The sequence below is a fragment of the Apteryx mantelli genome, chromosome 2 (genome assembly GCF_036417845.1).
Source record: "Apteryx mantelli isolate bAptMan1 chromosome 2, bAptMan1.hap1, whole genome shotgun sequence".
NCBI lineage: Eukaryota > Metazoa > Chordata > Aves > Apterygiformes > Apterygidae > Apteryx > Apteryx mantelli.
This window is the reverse complement of record NC_089979.1, coordinates 118,323,455-118,335,694: the sequence shown is the minus strand read 5'-3', so window position 1 is coordinate 118,335,694 and position 12,240 is coordinate 118,323,455. Positions and strand designations below refer to the sequence as shown.

The 12,240-nt window shown below is 42.7% G+C and overlaps 2 protein-coding genes across 4 annotated transcripts in view; both read right to left on the bottom strand.

Moving 5' to 3' along the window:
- Positions 1–12,032, bottom strand: part of GLB1 (galactosidase beta 1) — a 47,919-nt gene extending 35,887 nt beyond the window's left edge. For all 3 annotated transcript variants that reach the window (XM_067291325.1, XM_067291327.1, XM_067291326.1), the window contains exon 1: positions 11,920–12,032. In XM_067291325.1, coding sequence (XP_067147426.1) covers positions 11,920–11,973 — 54 coding nt within the window. In that variant the 5' untranslated portion in view covers positions 11,974–12,032. The remainder of the gene's footprint in view (positions 1–11,919) is intronic.
- On the bottom strand, positions 4,317–8,832 carry TMPPE (transmembrane protein with metallophosphoesterase domain). The gene has a single exon (XM_067291328.1). It carries the CDS (start codon positions 8,776–8,778, stop codon positions 7,459–7,461), a length of 1,320 nt encoding a protein of 439 aa, XP_067147429.1. The 5' UTR covers positions 8,779–8,832; the 3' UTR covers positions 4,317–7,458.
- Positions 12,033–12,240: the final 208 nt, after the last annotated feature.

Below are 12,240 nucleotides of genomic sequence, written 5' to 3'. Positions count from 1 at the left end.
GACTCTCCACTCTATAAGTAGCCCGCTGAGCCTAATAGACTTTGGTCTGCACACAACACATTTGCCAGCTAAGCAGCAAGGACAGGATTCAGTACTATACCAAAATATGACACATGCGTTCTCAACTTTTAGCAAGTGAGTATATAGTAGTATCTCTCTACATTGATACATTTTGCAGTTGCTTACACCAGCACAAGTGATGCTGAACTAAATAGGACAGATTTACTGATTTAGTGAATGCCAATATTTGGCACCCAATATTTCAACTCACTGAATGTATGGGAAATACAACCTTATTTCCAACTTAATGTCACGCCGAAGTCTAGAAGCACTAGCCAGCCAGGTGCTTCCCAGGAACAAATACCATACTCTAAATGCTCCAGGGCACTGTTATGTGCAGGGTTTGAAAGCTTAGTTTCTAATAAGTAAAGGATTATTCGATAGATCAGTCTGGGAAATTGCATATGTTTATGAAAGTCACTAAAGATTAGCCACTTTTGGAGATGCAGAGAAAGTGGTGAGGAAGAGAAAAGAACATTTACTAAGGCATCTGGCCAAAATATGTGTGAATCACTGCTAAACAGGATATATCATCTATGAACATAAGAGTATAAGCCAAAACACAAGGACTACCTATTACTGTTTTCAATACTTTTCCAGCTAAGCATGCCCAAAACATTTACAGCTAGTGAACTTAAAAGAAGCAGGAAAATTAGGAATAAGAATCTGCACTTTCTACCCATAAGAAAAATACCTTAACCTCAGGAACATAGGATCACTCCTCAAATGAGCCTATAATTTTTAGTAAAATTCAAACTACTATGACCAACAGCAATACTTATTTTGCATCAAGTAACTTGCTAAAAACAAGGAAAAATAGAAAACTATTTTAATTGCCTAGTCCTATGCCTTTAAAGAGCCTTCAAGGTTTTCTTAAAAAACACTTAACATCTCACATCTTACATCTCTCTCACATATTTCTGTCATCCTTATGACCAGCATTAATTTTGTCCTCCACAAACTACTGTAGACAGTTGGTTAAGATTGGCTTCATGTTCTGTGACTTTGCATTTGCATTTTATTAGATTCAATACAGAGCACATTTAAGAAAAAGATCCCTTCAGGGGAAGAAAAAAAAATCACAAGGAATTTATGAAGTAAAATCATAACTCAGCAACGGTCAATCAGTTAGTCATATGCATCTATCAGAAAACAAGCCAGAAATCAATCAAAAGAAAAGAAAACAAACAAACCTGCACGATCAGTCAATGTTATACTGGTCCAAGTGAAACAAACCAAAAGCTGCTGAAAGGCACTGGCCTGTTTTGCCCTGGAAAAGAGGGGCCTTGGCTTGCCCCATACTGAGAGGGGACCTTGGCAATTAGGAAATGGATTCAATGATGAAGGTGGAAAGGAAACGGAGATGTAAGCCACCATACAGCCCCAGGTGGCCCCACTACACCAGAAGCATCCATCACCTGGGGAATTCTGCCCATGGGCGAGCAGGGACCAACAGGCAACACAGCTGTGAAGAACCTCCCCCATGAAGCCACTTCTTCCGGTTAACTGGTAAATAATTCAGTTACAGTAGTGTGTACAACTACAGAAAGAGCAAAGAGAAAGGAATGGAAAGGCTGAAATACAGCGGTCATATATAACCACAAAGCTCCAAGTCCTGAAACTTCTGGCCAACACCACTACCCCCAACTAAGAGCATGCTCTTAACGCAACAAGATAGCAAAAGAAGCCAGTGCACTGTCAGGCTGTGTCACGGGCCAAAAAGCACAAAGTACAGGATGGAGTACAAACTACACTCCCCAGAAAACTAGAGAAAGAAATTACTGAGTAAGCATGCCTATCCTTAGGCTATCAGTGAAAGGAACAACTGAGTGAGGTAACACTGTACAAACATTTGAAGGCTACAAACTCCAAGGAGAAGGAAGGCTGCAGTGAGTTGCAACTATGATATAAGCAATGTTTCAATAGAAAACCTAAAATCAAGTTGTGTCAATACTCTGCCAACACTAAACAAGTGCAATTGTTTGTGCGATGGCCATATAAAAACAGATGTGAAAAGATACTGCCCTGAGCTGACAGTGAAACAAGAACTATAAGACTGAAGAGACTGCAAAGTATCTGCACAGTGGAAGCTTTTTAAGCCCTAGTTGCACAAACACAGCCACATTCTTAACATTGCTTAACAAAAATAGTTCCACAGAAATTGAAATAACTCTCCACTAAACAAAGGTATGCACATACCTGGTGTCCATAAAATCGGGGCCTTAGAGAGCTAAGAAATACAAACAATACGTCACCAAATGCTCTGGGACAAAAGTAACTCAAATGTGGGGGTTCTCCCTGGGAAATTACGTTGTTGTAATAACTCCAGCCTGTTAAACCTCAACTAAATTATCGCTGCAAACAATGCAGAGATATGTACTGGTCTGTTGACTTTTCTTTCAATTTAGACCAAAGTGACATTTTGCAGATTTTTAATTTATAGCCTACATCTTGATTCTTGGGGATATTGCACTAGGATGGGAATGCTCTGTGTATATCCCATAAGGAAACCATTCACCCTTATGAACAGCAAGCAGAAGATGTTTCACATTCTTCTGACATTTGCTACTCTATGGCACTGTGGCAAGTCCTGGCATTAATGCAGAGTTGACCGCATCAGAATTATTGAGAGTAAATGAAACCCAGAACCCAGGTGCAGCAACACAATTCTACAATAATACTATTGAAAAAAGAAAAAAAGAGGGAGCAACCAGGAGAGACCACTATGTTTGCAATCTATTCTGGCATTTCTTGACTTTATATAGTGATTTTAATTTTATCTTGCAGATATAATTATTAAAAGCTTTGGAAATAAAAAAAGAAAGTCCAAATAAATTACTGCTGTTCCCCTCTCTAACTCCCTTACTCAGACTAACCACATCAAAAGCCTGTGGAAGAGCCACTTGCTTTGTTTATGGCAGAGAGCCGCTGAGAGGTGCTGAAAGTTGACTCAACATAGCTCCACTGGGGACAGACGTCTCTGGCAGAGAAACAAGAATTTCTTCAGACAGTAAGAGGAAGGTATCAGTTATGAAAGTGATCATCACTGAACCGGTTAACAGTTAAGGACAATGCTTTTAAGGCTGCAAACATAACAGTAAATCGCCTTCCTTGTACATAAACCTCATGATACAGTATTATTTAAAACAAAAAAACACACACCCAGATTTACCTCATTCACTGCCTGTAGTGCACAGGCCTCCCTTATTGTCAGTGCATGACTCTACCCATTATTTACCGGCGTGCAATCTAGGGCTTGCAATGAAGACAAAATGGTTCTCATCACAAATTTATGCCTGGATTTGTCAATATTGTATATTCATGATTGGGAATATACTGCAGGAATGAATTCTCTGCATCTGTCTAGAAGATGAGGTAGCGGGTCTGCTAGTTTGGTAAGCAGATTTAACAGGTACAACTTAACTGCGCACAGCTTAGGCTGCCAGCTCATTCATACTATATCAAACTGATGCCCAGTTGGAAATTCAAGCCCTTGGATACATTGGTATAATGTCACATTTCATACCTTAAGAGCATACTCACATGGAAAAGGGCGGAACTGAGGAATGTCCTTTCTTAAACCAAGTAAGTGCATGTTTTTGCAACCTTAATGCTCTGAATGGTGTCTAATGTATATTTTTCTCAACTTAGAAAACACTTTTCCTACAGTTTCAGCACATAAAAATGTATTGGCCATTTAGCAGTGGCTAGAATCTCCTGTTCTCCAAATATACAGGAAAGTTTTTTTTTTTTTCTTATTTGGAACTGAGATAAATGTGGATACAAATCCTCAATAAGCCCCTCCACCTACGAAGATTTGTAGCATCTCTTATATAGATCATTCAAAAACAGAACTCCCTCTTTCAAAGCTCTTCCTCCACCCAAAAGCTGTATCAGAAGTATCGAAATCGATAAACACAAACCACTCATGTTTTTTCTGCTCCTCCCCAGAGACTCCTTAGTATCCTTTCTCTGCCCTGGCAGTGGTTCCTCTTCTCTGCCCCATATCCTCATCCTTTAGCTTGCATTTCTTCCCAATAGTAGGCATTGCGCAAATTTAATAGTGGCCTTACCTTTCTCATTTTCCTCCCTGCCTTGCTTAGGAGTGAGGGTTTAAGATTATCCAAAACTAGCCAGACTCACAGTAGGTAGCTTTTTGTTGATAAATAGAATTTGTGTGTTAAAAATGTTCTGTACAAACTCCTACAATAAATACTGTTACAAAATAAAAGATCATTAGAGGCATCTTTCTTGACAAGTGAATAAAGTTTTATTAAATCCCAATTTTTAAAGCATTTGTTATACCACAATTAACACATTTTCAAATCCACTCTCCACTGATCATATACTATAATAAATATAACTTTCACAAGTGATTATTCTATTCTGACATTATTCTGACAGTGCTTAACACCCCCCCTCCCCAAAAATGAACTGGCTTTGTGGTAGGAAGAAATATATATTCTTTTGGTTAAGTTCTCCAGCGCATACACATTCCACACAAAAAATTACAAAAAATTACTGAAAAACTACAAAATAAGCAGCACAACAAATTCTTTCATCTGGAATACTGAACACAGGTCTAAATCACACATATCCAAGTCAAACTGGAACAAGCATAGAAAAAGATTTCAAAGACAATTAGGGACTGCCATCTTAGATTTTAGAAAAGATTAATTTCCTCTTACTATCAAAAAAAAAGGTTTATATAGGATATTTTCCCATTTATACTTACAAAAAAAAAGGCTTTGAAATGTTTTGGCACAGAAAGAAAATGTTTTAAGTGGTAACTAATCATTGAGCAAACTAGCTTTTGGGGGAGTTAAAACAACAACAACCTATTACACTGGGAGAACTCAATAAACTTATGAAATGAATACACAACAAAGAGCTTCTGAGAAACACATACACACAAAGCAACGCAGAAGTCACCTGTGCATTTGTCAGGGTGGGGGTAGGACCACTTCTAGCCAGGCTTTTGCGTACATTTGGGCAGAACGAGGAGAGAAATAAGAAAGGGGGGGGGGGAATCATACTAGCTCACTGGGAAATTAACATTATCTTCGGCCAGTTCCCACAAAAGCCTCCTGATTAAAAAAAAAAAATAGCTAAACAATGAGTCTGCTTATCATGGTAACAAATGAAAAATAGCTTCCTGGACTACTGGCCTAGAGGGAACACTCTGCACTATTAAATGTGGAACACAGCTTTTAACAGCAGGCATTTTGATAAGAAAAAGAGAGGCCACAGGATATGGAGCCTCTCCCTACATAAGCCTATTTGACATCCCTAAGTCACTGATGGTAAAAGCAGCCAAAAGGACCCCCCACAAAGACAATGAGCAGTGTTAAATACATGTGGAAACTGCAGGATACTTAAGCGGATATTGTTGCAAAAGCATAAAAACAGTTTACAAAATTATAGGTACTGTGAAACTGAAATGATTTAGTCCAGCAAGTAAACAGCCTGGCTGCTCAGATGCTAAATTTTCAGACTAAAAGAAGGCTGACTTCCCCAGCTTTTTGAACAGTCTTCCAATGCACATACTATATTTGCTAATATGCTCTTATGGTATTTCTCAATATTCCTGTAAGCAAAAATGAAAGATGTTCTTACACAGCAGCAGGACACAAAAATAGTTTAGCAGGTAGAAATTCAAGCTTGGGGGGCTGAAGGGAGTGGATGAAATGAAACTTCAAAATTTCACTTACAGGAAAAATGCACCTTTATAAAGCCTATGGTACTCCTCCCTCCCACCCCCCAGCAAAATGACAACAAGAGCTGAACAATAAAAGTGTCTGGTTCAGAATCACACAGGAAGGCAGGAGAAGACTGAACGCCCCAGCTTTGGTCTTGCTGTCCTTGGGCTCCTGGATAAGCACTAAACCCTTGCCCCGTGCCACTCGGCTCGGTACCGGGGGGCAGGAAGGCAGAGCACGAGCCCCTGTGGCTGCAGCTGCATGCCCCAGAGTCAGAGGCAGGGGCAGGATTCCCCGGCTTACGTTGTCCGTGGCATTTCATATTGCTACGATGAGGTGGAAGGGAAGGAGAGAGGAGGAAATAAAGCAAACTGTTTCATCAGTCTGGATAATACCTGCTCATTAATTTGCATTCTGGTTCTCTAACAAGAACATAAAGTTAGGAAAGCAAGAAAGTTCTTACTAATTTTTTTTTTAGTCTATCAAATTTCCCAGAATTATATTAATTTATGTTAGACCCTTCTAGGAAAGACAGACAAATTCCCCATTCCTCATTATCCTGTTGTTCTGTTGTGTGTATATCAGAGAACCAGGATGCCAATATGCAAATACTATTAAGGAAAGTTACTTTCTGTGAAGTTTAGTTTTCTTAAAAAGGACACCACTTACTTGAAATATAAAAACCTTAAGAGAAATTCAAAGTTTCAGGCATTAACATATCGAACATCATTTGCATCATTTTCCAGTAGTCTCTCCTTACTCTTCTAAGAGAAGAATCACAGAAAAGAGGAATCAAGCATAAACAAAAAAATACAGAATGGGGAGAAAAGAGGCTCTGTATTTCACCTTTGGATTTTGTGCTTTGCAGCAAAGATGTACTGAATGCTCAGACAGCAATAGAATTTCTGTTAATTAAGGGTTTGCTTTCCATATGCTTTTATTAGGGCAAATTTCATTAAATAATTTCTAGGTGCCCAATTATTCTGTGGAAAAGGCCTGCAGAAAGACAGCTACTTCCACCCTTTAATACCAGTCTCCCCAGGTTTTCGGCTGGAAAAAAACAAATCTTAAGAACTGTGGAACACAGCTACCTGGTACCTTATTTTATAGGTAAGCCACTCAGACTGGAAGCCCCACTGCATGCTACAGATAGATAGTGGAACAGGTGGTCTAAGGCTACCCGTCTCAGTCAAAAAACATGTTCTCTTCCAGTAACACTTTTAGCCTAAGGCTTCTAGAGTTTACATACTCAACAGACACTCTGCAGTGCCCTCCGCAAAACATGCATGTGTCATGTCAATGCAAGAGGTCAGAACTTCACCTGTCTGACATCTAAACAGGGCAGCTGCCTAATACATAATAAGGTAAACAGTGGAACATGAACTAGCCACAGGATACAGATATTACTAAACATGCACACTACAGACATTATCTCCATGACATCAGTGTTATCTTTAAATGCAGAACCTCAATAGTAATGAACTCAAAGAATTAATTTCTTCAGCATTTTAACATGCCCCAATTTGTTGAATAGGCCTAATACAGTTAATATTTTCTCCTCAAACTTAAGAGAAGCTGATGGATGTGTCCACCCGAACACATCTTCTCCGACTTCCCTGAAAAAGGATTTGCTTCCAGAGCAAAAGAGCCAATATACTGACCAACAAAGATGGCAGAAGTCTGTCAACTGGGAGACTCCTCAAGGAGAATGCAGAATTATCTCTGTTATTTCAGCTCTGCTGCCCAACCTCATGGGTATTCCAAAGTACATCGTCCCTGGGCTGACATAGACAAAGGTGTTCTGCCCAACTTTGTACAAGCCAACAAAGAAGGGATTCAGAAAATAAGCCCCAGCATTTAGCGGGAACATCTGCCCTCCGTGAGTATGGCCAGAGAGGATTAAATTTATGTCTGGTCTCTCTTGAAGGGCCCATTTTGCAGCAATTGGCTGATGAGCTAACAGCACTATTGCATGTTCACTGCTACAATCACTGAGAGCTTTTTTTAAATCCATGCCATGCCCTGAGTAGCGTAATACATCTGCCTCAATATCATCAACACCAGCCAGGCATAACCAGTCGTCAGTGTTCTTCGGTGAAACAATCTTCACGTTCTCATTGTGGAGTGGCCGAATGTTAAATGATTTCAACAGTTCAAACCAGTTGCCAACATCTGATGTGTAGTACTCATGGTTTCCTGTGACAAAGTAAGTCCCTAAAGGGGAATTAAGTTCTCCAAGAGGCTCAACAGCAGGTCGTATGATATCCACCTCGGAGTCTGTCAGGTCCCCAACAATCACTGTGATATCTGGTTTCAAAGCCTTAACCATTCTCACAATCATGGCAAGCTTGGTCTTCCCAACTGTAGGCCCCAGATGGATATCCGAAAGCAATACCACTTTCAGATTATTCATCGTTGACGGCAGCTTGTGAACTGGAACCTCCACAGAATTCACAGTCGGAGGCCGGGAAGCATTTAACAGCCCAACAACAGTCAGCACAACAGTCAGCATGACTGCCAAAACTGGCTTCATCGCTGTTCTGCTATTCTTATTGCCACTGCCTGCCTTAGCACCTCTCCCAGCCAAGAACTTATAAGCCTGCTCTACAGAGCCTAGAGTGAAGAGAAAGAAGATAAGAATGATATAGGCCCCTAGGCAAGTGTAGGCAGCTAAAGAAAAGAAATAGGGCTCTTCTGCAACAAGAAACAGCAATGTAAAGAAGCTTGAATGTGCCAAAGCTAGAAACATCAACACAGCTACTTTCCACGGCATGAAACAGAAGGAGCTAGCAACCGACGACCTGGAGAACATGGTGACTGTGCTTCTCCACACATGACGAGATCCTATCAACATAAGCGCGTTAGCAAATAGTGCCATCTGCAACCTGAGGAGCCAGCGTCGTGTCTTGAGCTCCAGTTGTTCTGCCAGGTAGCTCCGCGATAGCACCATGGAGAAGAAAACCACTCCTGCAGCCACTGCAGCCTTCACTTCAAGGGGCAGTTGCTTGAAGGAGATCATCTTTGCTTCCTGACAGTTCCCTTCTGTTCTGCAGGAGTCTCCAGCAGGCAATAATGTGGTTATGAAGGGATGCCTTGGGTGAACAAAGCCTGCAACCAGGAACCAGTATCAGCCTTTTTAAAACATTACATACATCCCCTTTTTCCCAGGCTACAACCAAAGAATTATTACTGTGCACGATCCACCCAGGACACTGGGTCATGCAGAATCACTATCATAAAAACAGGGAGGAGATGTACTGATGCAAAGTAAATCAGATACCTGAAAACACTGGATTCTGACAGCCCAGTTCTAAGCTTTCTGTCTGCCTCCCTCAAGGACCCCTCATCTTTTTCTTTTTTCTTTTTTTTTTTTTAATGATAGTGCCTCATTAATACTTCCTTGTAAGAGTTGGCAGCAGATCACAACAATGATACAACGATTTCTGGAAACAATCATTAGAGCATTTGAAAACCCTGTACATGTCCTCTGACCAAGCTGTTTCTCCTGTTAACCCAGTACATGTGCTTCCTGTTCTTCTCAAGCAGTTGGCTCCATTTCAAAAGCAGATATCACTGTACATTGTCCTTACTGAACACAAGAGGCTTTACTAACACGTACTACAGCAGCAGTGAAATCCCCGCTAGAGTGACTACCAGATGCAACTGTAGCCCTAGAAACTGCAGATGATGTATTAAGAGATATCCTTGTCTTCAGTTGTGAGTAAGAATTACCCAAAGTTCTCAAAATTGGTAGGAACAGTGAAATCCACATTGTGTTTTGCTGCTTACTTCTGCCACATGTATGGTTCCTAAGACTTGATACCTGTTTCAGCACATCCTGGTCTAGCAGGATTCTATTAAGTTGAAAAGGATTGAAACATCGTCTTTAGAAGGAAAGGGAGCACTAAAAAGTAATGCATGCCTACTCCCAGATTAAAAATAAATAATTAAGCATCAGTTATGCTTGAATTATACTGGAATTCCCAGTTTTGCATTGTATTTTGCTCAGAGTTCACAGTGTTCCTACTCTGGTACAGTTTGTGTATTTTTATTTAAAATAAACCCTGCTATTTTATTTTAATCAAAGCAGAAAAAGCAAGGAAGGTCTTTCATTACCTACAATAGTGATCAAGTTTCTTTGAGGTGATGCAACTACCTTAGTTCAAGCCACATAGCAGCATGTACTTACTTTCAAAACGCTTCCTGTCTCTCAGTCCATACTTAACTAGAGGAAAAGCAAGCAATCATTACAGCCAAAAATACTGCAGAACTAGGACATGAAAGCAGCCCTGTAAGGTTATGCAGTGAGCTTGAGCTTAGAAATCTACAAACTCAGGTGGGCCCGAATGCTAATCTGTAGCATGCACCTTCCCAAGTTAAAGGAACATTAACACCACGGTGAAGACAGGTCCCTACCAGATTTTTAAGGACTAAGCCAGGATTTTGCAAGACCCTATCTCTCACTGATTGGTCAGGGAGCTATAGGTTGACAGAGAAAGTCTCAACTCCTCAAGCCTTCTTAGCTGTTACAACACCATTCTTACAAAAAATGGTACTATTTTACATACTTGCTTTTACAGAAAATAAATAAAGCTAGAAAGATAAGAACTCTTATCTTAGATAATGCCCTACTGGGTCACGTCCATGGTACCGCTAGACACCAGATCATATTCTGTCTCAAGAGCAGCAATAGGAAGTGTTATTTAAAGAAATCACATGACCCTGGCCATCTTCTGTGGTCCATATATCCCTGCAGTAGCCACAGCTGTTACATTAGGCATGTTAGAGGGCACACCCCTGCCTAGTCCTTTTAGTATGTTAAAGAACCTGGCGTTCATTAATTTGTCTAATCCTTTTTTGAAGCTGTTGATACGGTCTGCTTCTACAGCCTCCTGCAACAGCAAATTCCAGAAATTCACTATCTGCTTTATAAAGTACTTTATCAATTTTTAACTTATCTATTAGTTTCACCAAGTGCTCCCATTCTAATACTACTAAATTTGGTATCAGTTTTCCACTGGTCTTATCCACCACCTGTCATAAGCCTACCTCTCTCCAAGATCATAACTTTTTGAATATTCCCTTTGATAAACGTCTCTCATGGAGCTATGCTACTTTTCACATTGCTTTAACCATCTTTGCATCACTCAATCAAAAACAGGCATCAAAATAACTCCAACAGTTTGCTTCAAACTCAAAGCCCAAGTGCCAAAGCAGGGCTCTCACAACGTTTGTAAAGATTAAGGATTTCCCTAGGCCTTTGGCTAGGCACACTGGCACACGAACAAAGAAGCAACAAAACAGGCGATGCTAAAAAGGGGCAGAAGGGGGGAGGCTGTTAACTCCCTCTTCCCACACACCACAGAAAATGCACGTTTTCCCGTGTGATCACCTAATGGAGCGGAGGTATCAGGTAACTGCAGCTCCGTGTCCCCTCCCCCGCCCCAGGGGTTGCTTAGTTAGGCCCGATAATACAGCATTTTCAAAAGCAAAGCCCAAATGGTGGCAGGAGCACGCGTAGCAGAACCGCTTCGGCCGGCACGTGAGGGTAGCAGAGCTATCCCAAAAAGCAGCAACCAAGGCAATCCGTCACCTCCACGACTGAGGAAGCACAACACCTCTCCTTATGTGAAGGGAAGAAGCTCTCAGCACTTCCCCCCCCAAAATGAAAGTCAGCTAAGAGATCCCCGGCCGCTGCGGGGGGGGGGGGGGGGGGGGAGGGGCACGGGCAGAGCAGCCAACACCACACTTCGGCCCTCCCCGTCCCAGACCTCTTTTTGCAGCCGCACCTCCCCCTGGCAATTTCCACCTAGGGACAGCAGGAAAGCCAGACATCTGCACCCCAAATAACAGCAGCCATGAATCATAAATCACTAATGAGTTAGTAATGAACCAGAGTTAATCGTTATTTAAAAAAAAAAAAAAAAAACAGCCCAGACAGCATCCTCCTTCCTCCGGGGGCGGCGAAGCCATGCCGGCGCCCCTGCGGCATCCCTCAAAGCTCGGGGCCGCTCCCAACGGCCGCCCCGCCCCCACCCCCCTTCCAACGGCCGCTCCCAACCGCCGGCGCAGGGACCGCGGCGGGAGACGCGAGCCGCACCGCCGAATCCCCGGGGCCCTCGCGGGGCGGGAGCGCTGGGGGGGAGGCGAGGGGACTCACCGCGGCCCGGAGGAGCGCCGCCAAGCCGGCCAGCGGGAGCAGGAGCCGCAGCATGACGTGCAGCAGCGGGCAGGGAGGAAGCAGCGGCGGACAAGGCGCTCCTCAGCCCGCCGTCCCATGACACGGCGGCGTCAGCTGACTGCCCCGCCGGGGCTGCCCCGCCCTCCGCCGCCGCCTGACCGCCCCGGCCCGGCGTGGGGCCTCCTCGACCCCCGCAGCCCCTCCCGGGCATCTGGGGCAGAGCACAGGGGAAAGCGAGGCAGGAGGCGGCTGGTCACGGTGGTGCAGAGCATGCTGGAGCTGGAGGGGGGGGAACAGCAC

Coding starts and splice junctions, on each gene's coding strand:
- TMPPE (XM_067291328.1), bottom strand. CDS start 8,778: ATGATCTCCTTCAAGCAACTGCCCCTTGAAGTGAAGGCTGCAGTGGCT.